The sequence below is a fragment of the Aythya marila genome (genome assembly GCF_965140915.1).
Source record: "Aythya marila genome assembly, chromosome: 5".
Lineage (NCBI taxonomy): Eukaryota > Metazoa > Chordata > Aves > Anseriformes > Anatidae > Aythya > Aythya marila.
Window position 1 is genome coordinate 33,112,108 of NC_139046.1, and position 24,079 is coordinate 33,136,186.

The 24,079-nt window shown below is 40.7% G+C and overlaps 1 protein-coding gene across 1 annotated transcript in view; it reads right to left on the reverse strand.

Moving 5' to 3' along the window:
- Positions 1 to 24,079, reverse strand: part of LTK (leukocyte receptor tyrosine kinase) — a gene marked incomplete at its 5' end in the record, with an annotated part of 92,765 nt that overhangs the window by 18,884 nt on the left and 49,802 nt on the right. The window contains 10 exons of the mRNA XM_082761354.1: positions 533 to 668; positions 2,754 to 2,904; positions 3,416 to 3,593; positions 5,477 to 5,578; positions 10,613 to 10,707; positions 15,421 to 15,587; positions 17,388 to 17,488; positions 18,612 to 18,764; positions 19,656 to 19,793; positions 21,685 to 21,824. Coding sequence (XP_082617480.1) covers positions 533 to 668; positions 2,754 to 2,904; positions 3,416 to 3,593; positions 5,477 to 5,578; positions 10,613 to 10,707; positions 15,421 to 15,587; positions 17,388 to 17,488; positions 18,612 to 18,764; positions 19,656 to 19,793; positions 21,685 to 21,824 — 1,361 coding nt within the window. The remainder of the gene's footprint in view (positions 1 to 532; positions 669 to 2,753; positions 2,905 to 3,415; positions 3,594 to 5,476; positions 5,579 to 10,612; positions 10,708 to 15,420; positions 15,588 to 17,387; positions 17,489 to 18,611; positions 18,765 to 19,655; positions 19,794 to 21,684; positions 21,825 to 24,079) is intronic.

Consider the following 24,079-nt stretch of genomic DNA (forward strand, 5'->3'; position numbering starts at 1 on the left):
CATCAAACATCAGAAAAAATTCATGTCCTTGGATATGTGAACTTACACAAAGTCATCAAAAAACATGAAAGCAACCCAAAGAAGAGTGGCCAAATGCCAAGGTAATACTACTGATCGTTTCCTGACTGCGTTATAAAAATGCTTTACACAGTGTTTCTGTGTACAATAGTAACTGTCCAATTGAATACTAGTGATTTTTTTTTTCTTTTTTTTGGAGGACTTCTGCCAGTATTAAAATAGGACCCTGGTGTGATTCCCGGACCTGAGGTGTCAAGAACTGAAGAACCAGTTCAGTTTCCTTAGTGACAGTGACAAATATGATTAAGGATATGAAAAGGGATGAAGAATTTCAATTAAAAGGACAAAAAGACAGGGAGAGACACAGTAAAAGGTGGAGGGGACAGGGGGAAGAGAAAAAGACGTTCCTTTTCCATCACTTTCTTTTAAGAACTGAGTATCATATGTCACGATAGATAGTGAAAGATAGTTGCTCTGCTGGACGTTGCTCAGATTGGATGGAAAAAGGGAATACTTACTCTAAAGACATAGGTTGCTCCTCCTCCACCACCCCCTCCTCCAGCCCAGTCCTTCAGGTCTTTTCTTTTTTTATATTCTTCTTCAATGAGAGATGACTCCCCTAAGCAGATCTTCTGGGTTTGAGGATTGGCCTGAAAGGAAACAAGAGAGACACTCATATATTAGCAAGGCCCAGTTCTTGAGATTTATCTATCTCAGTATAGTAATACTGTTTGTGATGCTAGTCAAACACACATAAATCAGTATATATATTATCTGTATGGAAGATGAGCTCTTCTACAAGGACCAACGGCTGAGGGATGGAACTGTTACCTCTGACTTGCAAACTTACGCCACACATGCAATTAAAAATAGAAACGCCACAGTTAGAAAGTATTACAGCAATTAACTCATTATTGATATCACATAATTTTTTCCCGCATTTTTAGAACATCATATATCCAAAAACATTAAAACGTATTTGAATTATGGATTAATTCTCAGATCTTCCTTATTTCTATACTTGTTACCTATTTCTCAAGGTCACAAATGCATAAAGCAGACAGAGGTGACAGGAATATAGTTAACAGTGAACCAATTACACATTTTGGAAGAGGTATCTGGAGTCCCAGCTTTTTATTCCTGCTAAGTACTAGATGACACTGAAAAGGTTGAAAAAGTGAAGAACCTTTGGCCACCTTAGATTATTTTTTTTGTGTACACTGAGTTACATGAGTTGCAATGACTGCAAATCTGCCCAACTTCAGTTAGATGATAAATTCTGAATGATTTCAGAAACTGTTAGCTTAGCGCACGTGAAATCCCCGTGTCTGTAGATCACGTCACATATCTAGGCCAGAAGCATGGTGCCAGAAGCATGGTGCCAGGCCACTGTTGCCTGTGTCCTCTCATTCAAAGAAGAGGACTAAGGATGGCAGCATAGCTGGAGACCAGGGAAAAACAATTGGGGCAAATCTGAGGATATAGTGAATGTTTGTAGCTGCAGAACTTCTTCATAGAAAGGAACAAGCACATCAGTTACTAACATACACACTCAGCAGGATTTCCAAAGCCAGAAACAAAGTTGGGCCAAGATGGGAAAACTTTCCAATAGCATCTTCCAAAGGGAGGTTGTACTGGGATACACCTTGCCATTTCAGGAACAATTCACGAAATATACATGTAGGGTAATAAAGGAATCTCTGAAGACTATGACTTAAGCCTAGATAGTCCACTATCTAGATTTATCAGGGAACTTCAGATATACAAATGTATGTTTTATTTAGATAGATGTAATTATTGTACTACCTAAGGTGAAGAAACATTGGTTTTAGAATCAGTTGCAGTATCTGGGAAAGACGTCATATGCTCTGGGCAAGATTAATGGGAACTTTGAATGCCTCCAAGAATAACATACACATCCCCAAAACTTCATAGTCTATCTGAGAGGAAATGAGAAAACTGTCTGCACAGTAGTCTATCTGTGAGGAAAAGAGAAAACAGTCTATCTGCATAGTAGTCTATCTGTTGGGAAAAGAGTTCCTGGGCATGGGCTGGCAGATCACATTTCTGGAAAGAGGTAATAACAAAGAATCCATGGTGAAGATGTAGCTTTTGAGCCTAACTGATAACCGAATCTGGTGTTAGCAGACACATGTATAACCATTTGTGTCATCAATTTCTGTTCATCATGAGTAGTTTTCTTTTGCCATTACATACATTTAATTCAGGGGCTACTGTAGATAGCGGAAAGATTCCCACTGGTTTTGATAGGCTTTGGATTTAGATATTTGTCTCTAAGCTTAGAGCAGCCGCAATGTTGTTTAGGACTTGTAGATGCTTCCATAAACAACAGAAAATTATCTGAAATCCTGGCAGACAGAAAGAAATCCAGGCTGCAGAAAAATAAGAGGGAGCTCACAACTCTTGCCTAGTAGCTCCCCTTTTAAAATAAGCAGAAGAAAACTGATGAAGAATTTAAATACCAGGAGCTTAAAGAAAAGTTCCTGTGGGCTTTGCATTTGTTTGTACATTTTGGAGTCGTTTCTCTTTTCAGAGTTCTTTATATTTGTTTTGAGATTCTTTCTAACTTGGTTTATTGGTTCTTCCCAGTCCTGACTGGATTTCATTGCTGGATCCTGGGATTTCTGCCTTTCATCACCAGTTCAGCCAAACCCCAAGCCACCCACTGAATCTCATCTGCAAAGTCTGCCCACATGTGCTTGTGCAGCCCTCACCCCAGGACAGGCATCTTCCCCCTGCTGCCCCACTAAGATGTACAGCAGCTCGTCTTTCTCCAGCTGGAAGGTGGCCGAGATGAAGACCCCGTGGGACCTCTTATTGTGGTTTTTGGCTCCCTTCCCTCCAGCTGCTCCATAGGCAGAAATCCTGAAAGAAATGGGTGTAGTTAAAGAGACAAATCTTACGCTTCTCATTCCCCAAAGCAGCTCCATCTGTGAGCTCTCCCCAGCCTGCACTCCCAAACAGGCATTGCTCCAGAGCAGGCTCCTGCTGCAGCATCTCATGGCCATCCTTTTTTTGATACTCACACAGCTGAAGCTGCTCGAGAGGATTGATCAACTCTAAGCCAGAGCACTGGAGACAGATTTCAGAAGCAAACAGCATGAGCTGGCATGGCCAAATCAAAAACACCAAGGCTTTGGGACTGAAATGATGGTAGCACTTCTATTTAATTGCATGCCCACAGTCACTCCTGTTCTAATCTCCCTTAAGTCACTGTTTCAACAGTAGCTCAGACGCAGATCCTTTCAGCTAACTATGTCTTTTTTATGTTGATGTTCTCTTCACCCCCTCATACACATGGTCTCCCACTTATGCTTGCTGAAACTCCACAACCACAAAGTAGATAAATGTCTACCTCTTCAGCATGGATATGTACCTGTATCGGTTTGTGGCTGGCACTCTCCAGACTTGCACTCCTCGAAGCCTGCCCTCTTTCTCCACCGTCACTGACACATTGCTGTTCTTATAGGCATTGTCACACTGAGCTTGAGTTGGCCCGTGTGGACCACTAGCACCACATGTTGTGAACCACCAGAGAACAACAGATGTGTCCCCTGTAAGCAGAACAGCCAGAGTTAGGGCAGGTATGAGCTTCCCGGTATTTCTCAGGCATGTGCAATAACTCACAGAACTCTAACTAGAGGTCAAGTGCCATCCAAATAAGCAACTTTTCCTGTTGATGTGTTTTCTTTGTGATTCTTTGATAACAAAATTCACATCATTGTTATTCACAAAGGACATTAATGATTTTTACATAAAAACTAGGTGATTGTGAGAAAGATCATGTTGCAGCACTATTGGCTATGTACAGGGCTTTAAAACTGAATAGGTCAATTTGATCATATGCTTGTGACAGTAATTATACAAAAAGAGATACTTAAATTTACATTTGCAATGCTGAGGACTTCAAAAACGATACATGCTATAGATAAATTTAACTGTTCAACTTTAATGCAGTTCCCTCATAATACAATTCACTGCGATACTGTCCTTAAGATCACAAAATGCTTTTACCACATTATCCTAGCTTTTTTCTAGCCACAGCACAAATAATGCTCTGTTTATGGTCACTACTCTTTTTCTCACACCTTATTTCCTGCAAAATACTTAATAAATCATGGACTGCAGATAAATGCATCACTGTGGGGTTCAGAGGGGATTCTGAGGGGGGTTATCCAAGTGCCTCACAGGCATTACCAAATTTTTCTTTTCAACGCCCGTATGAAACAAGGAAGTATTATTCAGCTTTCCAGGTGAGGGCTGAAGCATATACACAGAAATTAAAGTCAAAAACATCTGCCATTGCAACTAGTGACCATTGATGAAAGGTAGTAAAAGTTTTTAAAACTGTATGATATGCTGCACACACAAGGGTCGGAATCAAGTGGCACAGGATTTACCAACACGGAACTGTTTAAGAGCTGAATGATTAAAAGAGCAGTAAAAATCACAAGCCTTTTAAAAATAAAAGTCTAATCTTATTTAAAGGAAAAGGCAAGAAAAACTATCCTCAACAGATGTCACCCTGCCAACACACAGATGGATCGGTGGGGTAAGAATGTTAGCTACACTACAGAAATCTCTGCCACATAAGCTAACTAAGAAACTGACAGCAATACAGATTGTCACATCTCAGGTGAGCACAGCTATTTGTTGGCAGTAAAACAACCTCAAAACACAGGAATCTTACATTTCATTGAAGGTTATGGGCTAGAATATGCTTTCCTGAATACTTACTGGTTGTGTTCCAAACTTAATATGTCCTGTCTTGTCACTTCCTCTTGCCTCTTCTCTATGCCTGGCTCCTCAGGCAACCCCAGCCTCCTCTCCTCAGGTCCTCCTTCAGACAACTCTAGTCACCCATGCAGCTGTTATCTGTCCTCCAGAGTGGCACTTGACTGCTATCAGTAAACTGGTCCCTAGTATCCCCTGTCCTCCTTGCTTTTCGTCCAGTTTCTCTCCTCAGTGGATTTCCATATCTATTTCACCTATTTCCCTCCCTGGAACTTCATCTTTACACCTGTATTATCCCACCCATTAGGTTCAGCTTCACTGCTCACTAAGTCCCAGTAGACTTCTGTCTATCCCCACCTTCCTGAACTGTCCTACACCCTTTTCTCCTGGCCTGGCTTTTGTGTGTTTTGAATTTGAATCATGTAGCTTCTGTTTTTTCTTAAAGCTTTTTTACCTAAGGATTCTGGTTTTCCTTTAAAACATTTTGTTATTTAAGGACTGCGGAGTTGCACTTCAGGAAAGTGCTGTCCTATAGCAAGCAGAGACTGCCTGACGTGGTCTCCACAACTTTGGGAAGGATTATACTTCATTGCTCTGTTGCTATAGGTCAGGCAGAGCACACTCAGGCTGATCACATATGGGAGATGCAAAGTGACCCACCTCTTACAGCCAAGAGACAGTTTTTCACTACAGAATCATCTACCTGGGAGGGAAGGCTCCTCCAGGGGGTTCAGAAGATGCTCATCGGGGATACTAATCTCCCGTGGGTACTGTCGCTTCCCACTGAAATGATTTGTTTGTCTTCCTGTAATAGTTTGTAGAATGGATGAGAGGGACAGGAGGATGGTAGAAAAGAGAGAGAGAAAATTTAAAAACCACATGAACAAATGAAGTGCAACCATTTGGTTAAAATAAGTAAAGAATACCTTTGACAGAAAACACCCAGCATTTTTTTCCATTCTTTTGGGCCTGTATTTTGTCTTAGCTACTTCTATCTGTGCTGAAATCAGTGGGACTTAACATGAACACAAACTCCCCGTGTTATCCTATGGAGGCTTACCTGCAAAATAAGCTCCTTGGCCAGCAAACTGCACTGTCTGCAATTACAAGAGACTTTGGGAAAACATGGTGTGGGAGAACAGATAAGTACTGATGCTGTGCAGGTCAAAGGAGCAAATGACAATTGTGGACAGCCAAATGAGTGCACGTGTAAAGGACGGTGATATCAAAAAAACAAGTCATTTTCACTTCTTAACAGTGTCATAGTAGGCAAACCAGCCTAATGGGTCATTCTTCAATATCCAAACAACTTTGAAACCCCCAACCTTGCATATAGAATAAAATACTAAATAAAATGATGTCTCACTAGAAGACATAGTTAAGAAACAGCAGTATATCAGTGACAGGAGCCATAAATCTTTGGACAAATCTTTTTGAAAAAACAGAGCAAAAGGTAGCATTTATGAGCAGTGAAATAGACCTTCAAAAATCAGCTCTATCTCAGAGAGAAGGGACTTCAAAGTAGCTGCTGAACCAAAGCATCTGAATGCATTGAGAACATCATGTATAACCAAATAGAACAGGAAAAAGTAGTAACTGAACACTTGCTTTATACTCTGCAGGCATCCTATTTCCAAAGTTAAATTACCCATTTTTAGGCAGATCTATTTTGTGATTAGGAAATCGTGATAAGAAAAAGGAGAGACTTCCTTCCATTTTATGAGCCCTCAGTTAATTTAATATTGAATATTTTTCATTAGTTGAAAAACATTACAAATATTTCAATTTGTTCCAGTTGTGAGAATCTAACAGCTGTTTGATGCTCTATTCAAAAGAGAATTCAGTTCCAGCTGGACAATTATCTCTGCTGCAAAGACACTACTCTAAATAGCAATAATTAACACCCTTGTTAGCTGTGTCAGAAAGGCCAAATAACTAATTGAAGCATGGTGACCTTGCTGTGTTTGTACTCCTGTGAATATTTCCCCTAGGTCTGACTGAATGCACATTGATGGATGGAAGTAAAAGGGAGCTTTGTACTGACACACTCTGTTCATACTGAGATACAGAACTTCAATGGATGGAGTTGTCAAGCAAGTGAAAAATGAAATTAACCCAAAACAAATGATCTGGATCAAAGGCAAGAAGGAAAACCAAATGAAAAAGACAATGCATAGCCAGAAAATATGCTTGGTCTCTCAAGGCCTGAACTGAATTATGAATCCCATAGGTCAAAACAGTTTTAGATAGTTAGAGACATACAAGAAGTCTGGTTATGTTTGCCAGAGTGATGGAATGTAAATCAGTCCCCAAAATACAGACCCGGTCTGTGTCTGCATGGATTTTTTTTCAGCATCCCAACTGAATATCCTGAGGCAATGCTTTGTTTCCAAACAAACAATCTTTCCTCCTTTTCCAAACAGTCTCAAACCCTCACATGCTGGAAGAAAGCTTCTGTCTCCTCTGTTTTCAGTACACAAGCTGCTTGACAGGCTGAGCATCAGCCTGTCCACAAGAGCTGTTAACTCTTACGAGGATGATCCTTTATGTGCTGCCAGACATGAATTTGTAAGGTGGCATTTTTCTACAAATATATTGTAGGCCTGGAATCCAGAAGCTTGTGCTCTAGTCTGTTTTAGCTTCTACTTGCTCCTCTGACAGACAAATTATTGACCTTTAGGTGAACAGAAAGGAACAAAAATTCTTTATGTTAAGGTGTGCTTATATCAGAAAAATAGGAAGAACACACAACTCCATTACTCCAGGACTTAGCTCATGCTGTTGACTCACAAACCATGGAGGGACAGAAGGAAGTGTAAAGGAGAAGGGGAAACTTCTGCAGGCACAGAGCTAAAGCAAGTAGCTCTTCTCTGTCTCTGGGACTGTAATGGGGGAAAAAAAAAAAAAAAAAAAAAGATGTAGTGTTTTGGGGGCAGGAATTAATACGAGGTGCCTTGCAGTATCCCCAAATTGTGCATGATCTCTTCAGAGATCCCACCTCACAGATACAGGTGGAGTAATCCTGGAAGTCTCTCCAGCTTGTCCTGGAGTGGAAAAGAGAATGAGGAAGCTCCAACAGCCTCCCCATTCCCCAGCCTTTTGGCTGATCCAACTGTATTTCTAGTCAACACCTGACTGAATAAATCAAATGAGGTAGTGCTGAGTAGCTTGAACCACTCACCTCCATTCACCTCAAGCAATGAGACAGGCAGGCCAAAAAGGGCAGGTTTGCTGGATTGGGGATTCCAAAGTTAAAAACTAGAGATATGCCATACAAAGCTCTCTTTGGACAGTCCTGTCACATTAAAAACAGCCTTCTTTGAAAGAGTAAATGACGTGCAGAATGAAATGTAACCCCTAGGCCAGGGCAGTAGAGTGCACTTTGACAGACCACAGAGCTGTGATATTAACTGGAACAATACCATGCTCAGAGCACTAAAATGTAACAGTAAAAGCAGTGACCACATAAGCACTGAGGAGAACAGCAATGATGCAGATGCATTCTATTCACTATGCCAGCTCACATTTTCATGTTTAGACTGTCTTCCTTAGAACCCCATATTTAGCACTGGCTAGCTAAAAGGATAAAATCTTTCTGTTTGTTCCCTAAAAGTTCTCACAGTATATCAGACTCATGTCACCTGGTTTGTCACGCTGTCTTACACAGGGTGATTTTATTAATCAGAAGGTGGTTTCATTTTGCCTTTCTCACAGGGAAAGCACCTGTCCCCACCAAGTATCTGCCATCCAAAAAAATTGGATGTTTGGTTTTAAGTCCTTATTGATATTTCGTGAGCTGCTCTCACTACTGTGTGTTTTTTTCCCCTCCTAAATATTACCAATACTTCCCTCCTGGTGTTGAGGGATACCGAAGACCCCACCTTCTTTCCTGGCTTGCATGCATACAAGCAAGGCTTTCAAGGTCTGCACTAGGTCTTGAAGAACAATTGAACTACAGGATTGAAATAGATGAAGAAATTAATATTTACATGCTAGCAAACGGCATATTCTTCCTTCCTGTCATATGTCCTTCCTGTTGCCCTCATGCAAAGAATTCACTGCCTGGATCTTAATTGGCTCCATCTCTGACATCTGAAACCTCTCCTTGCTAGGGAGAAATAATTTCATTACTTAAAGCACAGCAGAGCTGCTGGGCTTCTCCGCAACCTAACTGAATTAAAGTCATGAGAAGACAAATGCGAGGGAGTTGATTTTAGAGGCGAGAAAACGTCGATTTGCAAAGAGGATTCAAGGAACAATGGCAAATACAAGGCTTCCGAGAAACATTTCCTTCATGATGTCTGTCTTCTGCATGAGTCACATAACTGGGTCACACCTTCAGATAGGGTAAGAGGCTGCCACTCCTGGACATTGGTGTGATTTATAGCATTTGAAATTGAGGAGTAACTGGGGTGTGGGGGTGGTGGTGGGGGTGTTGTCTAATGGACAAGCTCTGATAAAACTGTTGCAGTAGCATTTATACCCCACCTCTTTGCCAAATACTATGTCCCTACGCCAGAGACAGCAAAATCTCCGCAGGTACACTGCTACCTGTATTTGCTGTTAGGAGAGCAGTAAGCTACAACATCTGGATGCATGGCAGCTGGCTCAAGAGCATCTGGAATCACTCTCTTCAGTTTCCTCAAAAGATTTCCTCAGATTTCAAAAGAAAGTGTTAGTGTGAAGGTCCCAAAGTGTTTGGGAGCCAGGGGTGTTAAGTAGCTGGAGTGGACAGATGACTTTACCCTAAATGAGCATCTCTGCCTCTTAATTTCAAATGAAAATGTGCATGCTCAGCATTTTATACAAGGGTGTCCTCAGTCCCCACAGAGCAAAGGGACAGAGTAGATGACACCAAATCGGACAAAGGTGGGAAGTTAAAGGGGCTTTTGATAATGAAGAACTTTTAACACATGCCAGTTTTAACATAAGCCTTCCCACATGGTACATTAGGCTACAGCCAGTCTCTTCAGGGATATGTTCCTGCCCTCATTGCTGACATAATGGATGTGGTGACATGTGAAGGGTAGCACAGGACATTTTGTCTGCAACAGAAGTCACAATTTAAGTGTTTCATATTCTTTTGTTATTTTACTACAGACCATATGGGTCTTTTCTCCATGGACAAAAAGAGGGCAGTTTCTAATATTTCCAGATGGTTCAAGTATCCAACCTCACTCCACTCGGCTGCTAAGAAAATTCAGCTCTTTTGCTAACATGTTCTGGAGTTGAGCACTGGCTCCATCTTCAGTGGAATACATTGTGATCAGTCACATTAGCAGTAACGAAGCAAAGGAATGCATCTATTATTTATCTGGCAGTGACATTTGATGCACCTTCTTGCAGAGTAAAATAGACTTGTTTCAACAACCTGAACTTTACTGTCAGAGAGACACTTTATTCCTCCATTTTCCTCCTTTTGTCTCTTTAAATATAGTGGCTTTCCCATTTGTTTTCAACAAATTCACTTGTGCTATCAATTGTCAGGGTGTGTGGGTCATAGAGGACTGCTGAAGAACAATGTGATGTAATTCTTCCACTTAAAGCTCAGGCATAAGTCAAGTGTTTATTGCCAAGGCACGCAGGCAGGTCTCTACTATGTGATATAGGATATCCCAGATTAGAGAAAAGAAAGAACGCTAGGGGATGAACATACTGTAAAATCACCTCTACTTTCAATCTTCAGTAGATCTGAGATAAGATGTCATTCTACTGTAAAAGCTAACACAAATGAACCATGTGCACTCCGTGGGTGAAACAGAACAAATGTCTCCTGGATCAGTGGCATGCTGATTACACCACCCAAATTCTTTAAGGGATTCCGTAACGCGTGACTTACCGTCATTGAAGCAGTCCAGTCCAAATGTAATATTGTCGATAGCGATGTCAGCCTGGGAATTCCAGCCCCAAGTTGCCAGGAGTTGCAGCTTAAACCTTTTCAGTAAGACAGAAGTTTTAGAGAAGACAGAAGGTGTTTTTTTTTCTTTGTTTGTTTTTGTATATATATATATATACATACATATATATATACACACACACATATATAATGTTCCCTTATCAACCAATCATGATAATCACAGTTTAGAGTGTTTCCTTCAGACAAGACCCATTGAGCAGCCAAAAAGGCTTGCTAGATAGTATCTTATCCACATACCAACAGCTAGTAAGGACCAACCAATATTCATATAATGCCACATTTCATGTGGAACAAATATGAGAACCCTACTTCTTCTGCTATCTGCACACACACGTAGAAACACAAGCTACCATATCTCACTAATATTTATAAGTGTACAACCATTCTTATTCAATCATGGTAACAGAATTTGGCACATGCAAAAGGAAATGAAAAAAAAATCTCCTTCTTACTGTCCCCAAGCAGACTGTCAAAATAAAAACTGAACAGAACAACAATATCCAAATAGACAGAAATCTTAGGCATCAGCCTTGGACAATATAACTCAGCATAACAACAAAGTGACAAATTTATTTCAGCTGAAGATCAAGCCATTATAAATTTCAGCCACAACTCACTGAAGTGTTTGCATTCTGGGCTATATCACTTTTCCCACCATGACCAGGTGTTAGCTACTTATCTAGGAAGTCTGTCAAGCCCCATGTGCATTGCCACATTCTGAATTCAAAAGGAGAAAAGAAAATGGGCTAAAAAATCACCTTCTAGCAGATAGGACTAAATTGTTTTTCATTAAACTTCAGAAATAAACAGATGTCTGATGTCCAGTCCATTTACAACTTATTAAAAGCATATGGAGCGGACCTCTACTGCTGTCACTACCAAAGCTCAATTGTGATTTATGAGAGATCAGTCGTTGACCTGCCTAACACTTTAATCTTGCAGCCTAGGTACATCTTTGTTCCAAATTAGTGGCAATAGAGCATGCATGCATATTCCACCCACCAGCCCAACGTTGGGCCATGTCGCAGAATCACAGAATGGTTGAGGTTGGCATCTACCTGTGGAGGCCATCTGGTCTAACCCCCCTACTCAAAAGCACAGCCATCTGGAGCTGGTTGCCCAGGATCATGCCCAGATGAATTCCAAAGATCTCCAAAGAGGAAGGCTCCACAGCCTCTCTGGGAAACCTGTGCCGGTGCTCAGTCACATGCACATCCCACATATTAACATCCACAGTTAATATGATGTTGCACAGTTGAATCAAAATCTTTAGGGATAAGCTGCTTTTATCTCAACTCAGGAATATCTCCTTGTGCTTAAATGAAAGCATTAATACCTCCAGAATCTGAACCCTCTGGAAATAAGTGTTGGTGCAGCAAATCAAGGGTACCTTGGATGACTACCCCCTTAGAAGTACCTACCACTGGATCACCTTCCTACATAAGCCTGTTTTATTAGCAGGTTTAGCAATATTTCTGCATTTTCAGACCTTGCACAGTCCCAGAACATTTGATGGAAGAGAAAGTCACAGCACCTTGAACCAAGGATTAGGGCACTTCTAGGATCCAAAATTATAGTACCACAACCTACTCCTTACTTAAGACACCCGTATCAGCATCGCTTTGGTCAGCTCAAGCCAGTGCATCCAGTCCACAGACTTGGAACAAGAGAGGGGCACTGTGCTACATGACAGACTTCCACTCTAGCTGAGTACAAGCGGGAGCCTAGGGAATGACCCTCATCCCCCAGTGCATAAAAACAGACATCTCATAAGTTCTAGGTTCTTTATGCATCCCCTTCCTTGTAACTTCAGAAAAAGGGGAAGAATTTGCCTTTTGAACTCTGTGCTGCATTAGCCAGAGGGGTTTCCAGTGTTCCTTTTCATTGAATTCATTTTGCTTCTCTAACATATTACCCTTTACAGCTATCTGCTTCTAGTCTTCTACCTGCCTGATTTTCTTCTGATAGCAGCTTTTTTCCCTTTGTATGTGAACCAAGTGAGTGAATATGCCGATTGATCACCAGAAACAGTTTTTCAAGTAGCTAGGTGCCCAGCTGGGAGACTGATCAGCAAATTGTTTATTTTGTCTTCTTTCTTTCCTAAGAAATAAACTAGTATGGGGAATCTGCTGCTGAAAACTATGTAGATATCCTCCTCCATGAGCTCCTTCTCCTACTTGTCAAGGCTTCTCTTCTTCCAGTTTGCTACTGGCTGTCCCCCAGCATTTTCTCCCATAACCATTCATTGTTTTGCTGAATCTGGGCAAACAGAAGAAAGAACTTGACTGAACTGATTTACAGAGTGAACAAGGTGGAGTCTTGGAGAAGTTGGAGAGCTCCCTGGGAATATGACAGCAGAGGAGTTTGAACATAATGTGCAAGGGATTTGGGCCTGAGTTCTTCAGACAAAAACAAGTAGCCCATGGGAGCAGAAAGACTGGGAATAAACCTTGACTGTAAGTTTGGGGTCATCTAAATAAAAGAGTACAAGAGATGACTAGGCAAAGTAGGAAGCAGAAGAGCAGGGAGTGGAGTCAGGCTTTGTATAAAGCCACATAGAGACATAGCACCTGCCGGAAGAGAGTGAAGCAAGAACCAGGGAGGAAGTCAGAGACAGATTAGGACTGGAAGTGTGAGACAGGTAAAACATGTTCACAGATGAGAGCTTGGGGGAGAAGGAAGAGAGACCAAGTGTACAAAAACAAGGAAGAGTGCTGACTGAGGGCTAACAGAAGGTGAGACAGGGCAATAGCAGCATGGCAAGAACAATCCAAGAGGCTTGGGATGCAACCAGGTGTCCTGGGAGTACAAAGACCAGGGTTTCCTTGCTTGGGTCAAATAGCTGCAAAACTTTCCAGCAAAGAATGTAGAACTTAGTAGCATGGTTTGGTGGTGGACTTGTCAGTACTAGCTTAAAGGTTGGACTAGATGATCCTAGAGGTCTTTTACAACTGGAATGATTCTAGGATTCTATTTCTGTTAGAGATCAGAGCACTAAATTACAACTTATTATGGTTTTCACTCACCTCGTTAGCTCAGGTAGCACAGGCCTGCTTGCTAGATTGAACTGTTCCAGCCCTACCCATAGCAACTACCACTTTTGTGTCACATGGTAAATTACCCACTTCTTAAATTTGCTTGAAAATGGCATACAAGAAGGTTACATAAGGTGAAACAAGATTTAACTATTTGAAACAGACTGTCATAATACATGAACACATGACCTAACTCTTTCATTTTGTCTGAGTGCTCAACTCTTTCAAACATAGCAGTATTTGAATTTCATTTTATTCTCATGGAGTTCTGGCTAGTGCTCCCTAAAACCTGTGGCAGGATGGAAGGGATAGCAAGAGAAGATCTGTTTCCCTTTAGAACTGAGGGCTGATACAGAAATCAGTCTTTGCAAACAAACGTAAGAGGCCATTTATCAGAGGAGGCAGAAGCTCTTTAACAACTCTGAAGAGCCCTTAAGACTCTGCTCTGGTTAGGTCCAGATGAAAAAGCCTGAGGAAAAAAGCTATTCTGGACAAATTCACTGGTCAAACTTTAAATACACAGAACTAAACATATGCTTACCCACAGGCTCCAGACTGCCAGACAATAATATTAATTACACTGCCAGCTTGCAGACCTACCCTATTCTGATGGAATAATTCATGACAAAGGTGCATATGGTGAACACTTGGTAATGTTGAGACCAAAGGTAATAATGAAATTAAAATAGCAAAAGGGTAGAACAACATTCTCCCACCCTCTCTCCACTTTACTGCTGCTTGGATCTGAATTGTTATCACTCCCAGACCCAAATTTTTAGCCTTTTACAAAAAGATGTGGGAAACATTTGAAGTTACAAGCAATCCTTTTATACCTTCTAATCCATGAAGTTTTGAGACACTATTTTATTGCCAATATTAGGTAGATCTTTTTCCATTTATAGTATTCACTGCATACACTTTGAGACTGATTATTTATTTTTTTTGGGTCTAAAGTGTCATGTGAGACAGGCTTTCTTGAGGAAGATGCAAAAAACAGATTGCAGCAATTTAAAAATCATTTGTATTGTGAAAAATAACCTGCTGCCAACATTATTTCATAGCTTGAAATTGACTGGCATGAAATGGAGAAGAAATACATGATTAAAAATCAATTGGGTAGAAATTCTTGAAATCTTCAATATTTGACTTCATTTGATGTTGTGCTATATTTTTACATCCAAAATTGTGATACACACTCTTGTGGAAGTCTGATTTGGGCCACAGTCTTTTGCTGAGGTTGTTTCATAAGTGATGTAGCAATGAACGATCTCCGTTTCGTAGGCTGCACTGATACAGTCCCAAGACTAGACAGCTGTACTGGCTGAACTGATTTTACCACAGTCATGTGGTTGCTTTTACTGTAGGAGTACAGAGTGCAGTTTTTGCTAGTTTACCTGTTTCCCTACTGGGTGCACTTAGCCTGCACAACTGTGTATTCTATCAATCTGAGAAAGCACAACCTAAACATAATTTGAGAATGCATGGAAGTGCTGGCCTAAACTGTATGTGTCTGTGAAGATATGTAAATATGACAGAAGACTTCCTCAGCAAGCAAAATTGCCGTACTCCTCTAATTTTGTCATTAGAAATGGTCCTAGAAGAAGGCAAGAATTAAAGTCATGCCTCTCAATTAAGACACTAATAATTTACTAAACCTGTAGGGATATCCCTGGGTGCTGCTGCTGGTGTTCTTACCGATTTTGAAGCACTGGCATTGGTAAAGTGACTAGAAACCAGTGATCACTCCAGCTCCCTGCTCTTTCCCACATTGGCAAGGTTATTGGAGCTCCATTTATCTCTTCACTGACAGAGAAGGAGACAGTACCGTTGTAGCTGCCAAAAACATGCACTGAGAACTGGATCTGTAATAGAGGAAGAACAGAAAAAGTATGATATCCTCTGATAAGAAGGAAGCGGTATTTATTACTCCCCTCCTTAGGGATCTGAGACACCAAACTTTTGATCCTGAGTCAAACTGTTTAATAACACACAGTAAGGCCCCCAATGCTTTTGTGTGACTCATCACTGTTCCTGGTACAGAATTTTCTTAGTGGAGACCCTGACTGACATTCCTATTGGGCAGCTGTTCAGCAGATACTAATGTCTATATTAATGGCCTCAGACACCATCTGGGTGACTGTTACTTCCTTCAGGAGCAACAGGCAGTAGAGCAGAGGAACACAGGCTTAAACTCAATAAATGCTTTATCATTAAATACTCCTTCTAGAGCTGGGTTATTGCAGGAAAGCAATCCTAAGCACATTTCTCCTCAGTATTCCCACCAGCCTAAAGTTTCCTGTCAAAGGTATTGACACAGTTCACATCTTTTAAGGTATCCATTTTAACCATCCATCCTAATGTGTTGCACTGATGTGGCTCAATCCATACCCAGGCACTACATGGCACAAAACCACTGTAAAGGGAGAGAGGCCCTGCCTCAAATGCTCAGGAAATGAGCAATTAGGCTGCCTCCACAGACAAAAAACTCCAGTCTATATACTTTCTCCAAGCCACAGACACCATCTGAACCATAGCACCCATATGGCAGGTAAGCAACTTGGTTACCAGATCAAAGAGTATTTTGAAGCAGAACTCTGTTTCTGTAAGGCAGCACTGCCATTTTGCCGCAGATAAGAGATGCCATTTCCACTGCTGCTGTGAGCACTCAACTGCTGAGAACACCAGCAAGAAAGGGAGCACATGCATGTACACAACCAAGGGAAGTTCCTTGCTCCTGAAATGCGCATTCAAATCTTTGTCAATGAAAGAAAGGATGATTCTGGATCTCCTGTATGACACCCATAACCAACAGTAACTGTTCCTGGTTGTGTAAACCTAGCTCCAAGCACATTTTATTTTGTTGGAACTACCCAGCAAATGACCTGGATTTATAAACAAATATAAATGCTGAAGCTACATTTTTGGCACCTGCACTGTTTTTCTGTTGCCAGCTCTAATTAGGAGGCATCAAAGCTTTCTGTTTTCCCCTAGCAGGGCCGGACTCCAACTCAAACTTGCAACTTAATTTTCCTAAGTGTTATGAGTTCAGTATTATTTAATATTTTTAATTACAGCATCTTGAATCTCCCCTTATACTTTGTAGGGATCTGGGCTGAAGGCAGGATACGTGATTTTATACATGCCAGGTTGCCTTCATGTTCTGAAATTTCTGAAGAACGTGAACAGAAGTTTATTAGCCCCATCTATTCCTGGAAGGTCTAATGCCCTGCAAACTTCATGCTCCTGTTCTCAGGGAAGCTGTCAAGTTTGTTAATTCCTAGCAAAGTGGTACAGAATTTAAAAAGAGAAGTCTCATCAGCACGTATACTGAATGGCTCAACACACGCAGATAGCAAACTCCCTCTCCTATATACCAGGGACACCCCACACAATTCAGGTGCTGGGTTCACTTCAGAGGAATGGTCAGTACAACTAAGCAAGGGAGTTTTTCATATCTAGGAGTTGATTTGGCACTCCTGCTTTTACTTACAGGGAATGCCCCTCGTGTCTCTTTTCTGTCATTCTACAAGTAGTGAGCTAGGCAGAGTCTGCTCTTCTGCTTTCCATTGTTTTATGCATTGGGCAGAGGCACAGGCATATTACACAAACAGTGTGCAGCCTGAGGATTACCTACACAAAAGCATTTAGACAGAGCAATATACCTGGTAATCTTCAGTGGCAATACTTGCTGGTAAACTGGTACTGTAAGCCTTGGCCATACCACTTGTGTGATTGCTCTCTGCTCGCAGGTAGAGGAAGTGTCCTTTGAACAGTAAAGTGAATTAGAAAAAAAAAAAGAAAAAAAGACAATGTTTTGCTTTATAAAAAGACAACATAAAACCCTCTTGTAAAACTAACATCATTGTGCTGAAGCACTGTGTAAGTAGGAGAGCATGGTAGAAACATGTCTTGAGAGCATATTTATTACAATGAGATACAATGAACATTCATTGTGGATTTCAGCAGTACAAAAGTAAACTTCCCAAACCCTTCCCTGGAACAGGAGTGCATAAACCTCAAAAACCATTCAAGTATATTCCCATACAAGGATCCTCAGCAATCTACACTATGCTCTTTAATCAACCCTAATTCTTACACCATTTGCATCAATGACTCTTGCTGAGACAAACTGTGCACTGGAACTACCTACCTAGTTGCGGTCTTTGTTCGTAGGAACAGTTTAAACAAGCCCTCAAGAGACAAATGGGACAATCATGGATGCCCTTCACTTTGACAGGGAACTGTGAACCAAAAACTCAGCTATGCTGAACATTTGTGACTTCAAACCTGAACATGTGAGAGTCTGGCCTCCATCCTTATTTACCAAACTGATGGTTCTGAGATTTTTATTTTTTTTTTTCCCTGTGGTATTCTACAGCACAGAATATGTATTATCACTTGGTCCTGGGATAGATTTACATGTGATGCTCCTTCTAACCCACTGCCAGAATCTGACAAGAGTCTCCAGAAGATTTGTGTTTCTACAAGTTGCTTAGTTCTGTCGGTCAATTTTTACTTTGTGATGCAGCAGCTATCATGTTGCTGCTGAAGTACACTGCAATTGCATAGCTCATAAGAGAATAGAGAGAAGAGGTATATATAGAGAAGAGTAAATTCACGTAAATTTTTTAAAGGTGAAGATAAATCCTAGACTCCTACAGATTCATATTAACTTTGCTGCAGAACGTTTCATATTAAGTTCCAAATGATCAAAAATTAATTTTAGCCACATTTAAAATTAGTCTAAATAATACCAATGTTAAACTTGATTCAGGAAGGGGTGGTGCCAAAAATTTTAAACTAATCAAAGAAACACCTAAGTTCAAGACTGTTGTACACATGCACACACACGCGGGCATACTGAGACCGAACTATGAGGAACCTACCTTCAGTGGTTTGCAAGGTAGACCCTACAAATGAATGACCTTGAACCATTTCAGTAAAGCCCATGATAGCCCAAGGAGATGCTGCAGTTTCGTTCAGCGTCCAGCTACATGGACCCTCTTCAAAAGAGCAATGTGAGCCCTCTGGGAGACTATCTACAATGGAGAACAAGAAAAAGTAGGAAAATAGGAGAAACCTGATTATGGTAAAAGACAAACTGTAGCAAAAGTCAAAATTCATTACGGATCTCTAAGCTACCCCATTTATGCCACAGTGTTTTTCAATGTTAAAATATTAATAGGTCTCATTTCCACAGACACCATCAGGATGTCAACACTTTTTGTTACTGGAGATATTTGACACTTCACAGCTCTGTCCTGCTCTAGGTACTATGGAAAACAGCAGCTCCTGCAATCTAGAATGGCAAATCACTCCATAAATATTTAAAGACCCTGCTGCATATGAAATTGCAGACATTACAAGGGTTTCTGTGTTCAGTGAAAGTTGGCCAATCAACAGATTATTCTAGATCTCTGCCACCATACTTGCAAAAAAGCTAAATGATGTTTCTTAGCATCGCATGTACTTATACTTAGTCAGGGGATTTCTTTGTAGTGATATGCAAGATGAGCTCTGAATGGGGATCTTGGAGGGACAGATTTATGACTGATTGTGTCGGTGATTGGCATGAGAATAATGATCAGTGCCTTCCTGATTGGGGAGGTTTCCTCAAAGGGAGGTTCAGACCTCGAGCCCATAAAGAATTTCTCACCCAGCTGCAGATGTTTATATAAGATTTACACATATGAAAGGCAGGTCGCTGAACTAGTTACTGCAATATTAAATAAATAAATAAAAATTATCCAATATGGAGTAATTAAAAAAAAAAATAGAATTCTAACATCAAATTAATGAAAATAGGCTAAATTATTTGAGGAGGCAAAGTACTGAATTAAGGTAGAGACAGAATCAATTTAACATATTGTTCTAAATTGTTTGTTCTAAGGGGATGAAGGTTACCATGAAGTGCCACGCCACATACTCACCACACCTCACTCCTTCCACTTCTTTGGCAGGGCAATCACTGATGAATTCACAGATCTGTAGGTGGCTAACACAGCCTCCATGAAGGCAAGGGAAAGCTGAACCTTTGTCATACAGAGAAAGATCTTGGTTTTCTTTATCTAAAGGAAAAAGGAAAATGAAACTCAGAGATGAGCTGGCAGAATGTATATGCTCCTTCATGTGTATCAGCCTTCACATGTATGAGCTCAGGAAGTGTCCTCTGGGTGATAAATGATACTTACCTGTACTTTTTACCATGCAGGTTTCTATCCAGCATGAGATTCCCAGATTGTCTTGGCTTTCCTGTAGACCAAATTCATTGTTCTTTTTTCTTTCATGCACACATTGTCTTCTGCTGTTTGTGCTATCTTCAGATAGTCAATTTTTTATTTTATTTTTACTAAGGATCCTGCAGTTTCCTACTATGGTATGTTCCTCGGTTCTGCACACGTGACTGTGCATCTGTCTGACAGCTTTAGCAGGCTGCATGACACTCTGCTGCTGGAGGCAGTGATACCCACTTAGCTCCGGTCCTGATGGACACATTGTTATACCCTTTTGAGAGTCACAGTTAACTAATACTTGTGCTGCTGGCACACTTCTGCACTGGCTTTGTGGCATCCAGCCCAGCAGTCTGGCTCAGTGGATAGGACCTTTATTCATGCACCTTAACTAGCCAAGTCAGCTACAATCTAGGAGTATTTAACTGACTGCACAGGTACCCAGCAACAGGTTTAAATACAATTTTTAAGTCTGATACTTCCTGAAATCATGACTCAGTGTAGCCAGCCTGTCCTGTGGATGTGTGCGCACATATCAGTTGTTGTGTGCAGGTCTCTTCTGCGCCTGCTCCTGTTTAGCAGAGCTCTGCGCAGAAGTTCCACCAGGATTGTTACTGCTCTGGAAATAATGTGAAACTTAAGAGAAACCAATCCCAGAAGGTATAGAGAAAGAGACCTGAAACAGTATTTCCTCATGTCACTGTGTTGTGCTGGGTATGTGTCATTTTATTTAGGGATTGTTTGAAGGTTAAGCATAGTGCTTCAGGCTGTATGCATCCCCTCAAAAACTCCATGACTGTCAAAAACATTACATTAAAATTTACTATTTGTTAAATCAAAAGATTGACTGCAGTAAAATTAAATCGCTCTTATACTCAAAACCAATCTCATGATACATAATGAAACTGTTCTGTGAAACCAGTATTCTCCTGTAACAACTGAAGCTTTTTAGATTTTACATTCAGATTCAAAGATATTTCTACTGTGTCTGCAAAACAGAAGCAGTAGCATTATATTAATGGATGAAAACCAGGAAGTGGAGATGATTATGTCTCCAACCTGCAAGCTGCCTGCACCAACAGACTTCCAAGAAGCCTAAATGACATTAGCAGGGTTCTGCACAGGTACTGAGGATCATTTGCATGGCACTGGCAACAGAATTGAAAATGCCAAGTAAAACTGAGTGTTTCTGAGCTGAGCACTCAGTACTTTGGAGAAAATAATTACATTCTAATTACTTTCATTTTGGACAGAAATTCTCAGCCAGGCAGTAGCAAACAGACCCCACAGACGGCAAGATCAATGTTTCTTTTCTTTATAAATTTGGAAGATGAAGCCCCAGTATGGAAAAGCCTTAAGTGATACAGGATAATATTACAAATGCTATTTAAAGAAGAAAAATAGTAAATACTAAAATAATCTAGGCAGATATTTTCTCCATCCCTGTTGCAGGATGCAGCATGAGCCCTGTTACTTTCTCACACAAATATAATATAAAGCAAACCTGAAAAGCAGTTCTACAATTCTGCACTTCAGCCCTTCCTTCTGAGCACATGTACACGTGTGTACACACACAAAACACGTGCAAATATAACTCTTGAGAGGTAAGCACTGCCAGAAACTCTAGAGGTGATTCTGTTTTCACATATGTCCTATCTGACCGACTCTGATCACACCAATCTGATCACACCAACTCTGATCACACAAACCTGACTGCATTGCAACATACCATGAAAGCAGTTTCTGAGTTTCAAGGAGCCTACTGCCAGCAGTCCAACCTCTTGTGCTCCACAGTTTGAATACAGCAAGGTGATTTTAAAAGGTCTTTCTATACGGCCAACCTGGGCCATCACGGATTTCCATTTCATCCTAGAATACAACAAAGAGCTATCAGATGTACACAGAGCATGCTGGAGTCCATGGAGTATCTAGCATATATTCTATGCTGTACCAAATACAAGCAATGGTATTCAGATGGGAAAGGATCAATAAACAAACAGGAGTTCATTTAAAACAATTGATACTCAGCGTAAGAAGCTCATATTTAGTTATCCTTGCCTCAAATTCTACTGTTGCAATTTGCATTTCCTCACAGAACAAATGTTGTAACTCCTAGACAGCAAAGGTTTCTCAACTGTAATGCCCTTGTGGCAGTTAAGAAAAAGATTGTGCCACATGCTCTAATTGTAAGGATAGTTGTTAGACATTGAAAGCTAGACAGAGACACCTAATAGGAACTTTGAAAGTACCTCACTCAAATCAGTTTGACAGGAGTCAGGGTACCCAGGTGTCAATAAAATAAATAAATAAATAAAATAAAACCACAAGATTCCTAACAAATTTTTTTAAACACACAAGGAAACAAACAAAACAAACAATAAAAAATAATAAAATAAAATAAAATAAAATAAAAAAACAATAAAACAACAAAGAAAACCACCCTGCCCTTCCACTTCATGGTAGCAGGAAAATAAAACACATTTAAAACACTTTTGTAAAGGGGTTGTAAAAGGATAGGAACAGAGGAATCCCTGCTGTGAGCTCTCTTCTGAAAAGAGTACCGGACAGACACATTTATCTATAACCCACATGTTGCTGATGTCGCTGCTGGCACCCTGGATGACTGTCACTAAGTCAGTGCCAGCAGGGTGAGGAGGCGGCACCAGTAGCTGGAAGGAGTTCCCCCCGCAGTGTCAAGATATGTTGCTAAGTATGTTGCTCTGCTCCTGATATTATTTTTTCATTTAGGAAATGCTTTCAGCTGCCATGGAATGATCATCTGCCCTCACTCCGCACCAGAAACAGATTAGAAAGCAACTTCTGGATGACAACAACCAGATGTCTTCTGGACACAATGTGAAAATTGCAGACCATCTAATTGACAACTTGCACAAAAAATTAAAGCAACTTGAATTGTTTTTCACCTTCTTCACTTTTGCTTGTAACTGCTTAGTCACATTACTCAGTCATTCCACCACAACCAGCTGTCCACCCTTCTTCTGGGGAGAATTCCTTACTCCCCCTTCTATGGCCACCACTTATGTTCCACTATCACTCTTGTACACACACACAAAAACCCACAGATACCCTAAACTCAACTGAAGTTGAGCTCCTCTTATCAAGGTGACCCTGGTTTTTCCTGTTTCCTGTCCCATCATATCATATTCGTTAGTTCAATATAATTTAATTCAGCTTCAGAAACTTCCAGTCCTGAACCACAACTGCATTATCTCTACTACCCAGCAAAAGAATGACTTTTTTTTTTTTTTTTTTTCCATTTTGCATTCTTTAGGAATACTCAGCACTGAGACACAAAAATATATCCCCCCTGCCATGCTCTGGCACAACATCCAAGAGCATTCAGCACTGACCCAGAACCGTATCATTTCTGCTCCACGACAAAGCTTTGTTCATCACACCATTGCATCCACTTGGCCACAAAAATCAACGGGCCTTAAACAAACTGATTCAACAAGCCATTGAAGATAAGGTCACTTTCTAAATCTTTTGAATCTACTTCTTAAGCACACTAGTCCTTTTAAGCACTGAGGCATTGTTCTACTACGGCCACTAAGCTCCAGCTCCGCCGAGACACCACTGTAGCACCAATGTTATTGCACCCCTGAGTTCAGGAAACCTTAAACCACTACTTGTGTGAACTGGCAGCAGCTATGAGTCAGAGCCCTAAGGTTCCATGAAACATTCCAGTTCTACACTGAAAGATCTCTAGTACTGAAATTTTACTCTGTTTATACTACCTTTGGAAAAGTTTTAAAACATCCAGAGACTGCAAAAAAAAATGACAAATAGCTTTCCATCACCCAGAATACTTAGGTCTTGTCATCATCAAGGAATCCCCCTCAGAGAAATCCTCCACCTCAAGATACAACTGCAGCAAGATTTCTAATACTATAAATAATCATACCCTCTTCGCTGGGTCCCAGTATCCAAACAGGGGCTAGTCAGAGCCAACTTAATTTTCTTAATGGAATCAGGAACAAAGCCCGTTGTAGATCTAGCAGAAGATGGATCATTGCAGCAGGGTTTCAGATAAGCCAAGCTTGGCAATATCTTTACTATTGATTTTATGTCAAGCCAGATCTCAACTAACAAGATAATATTAC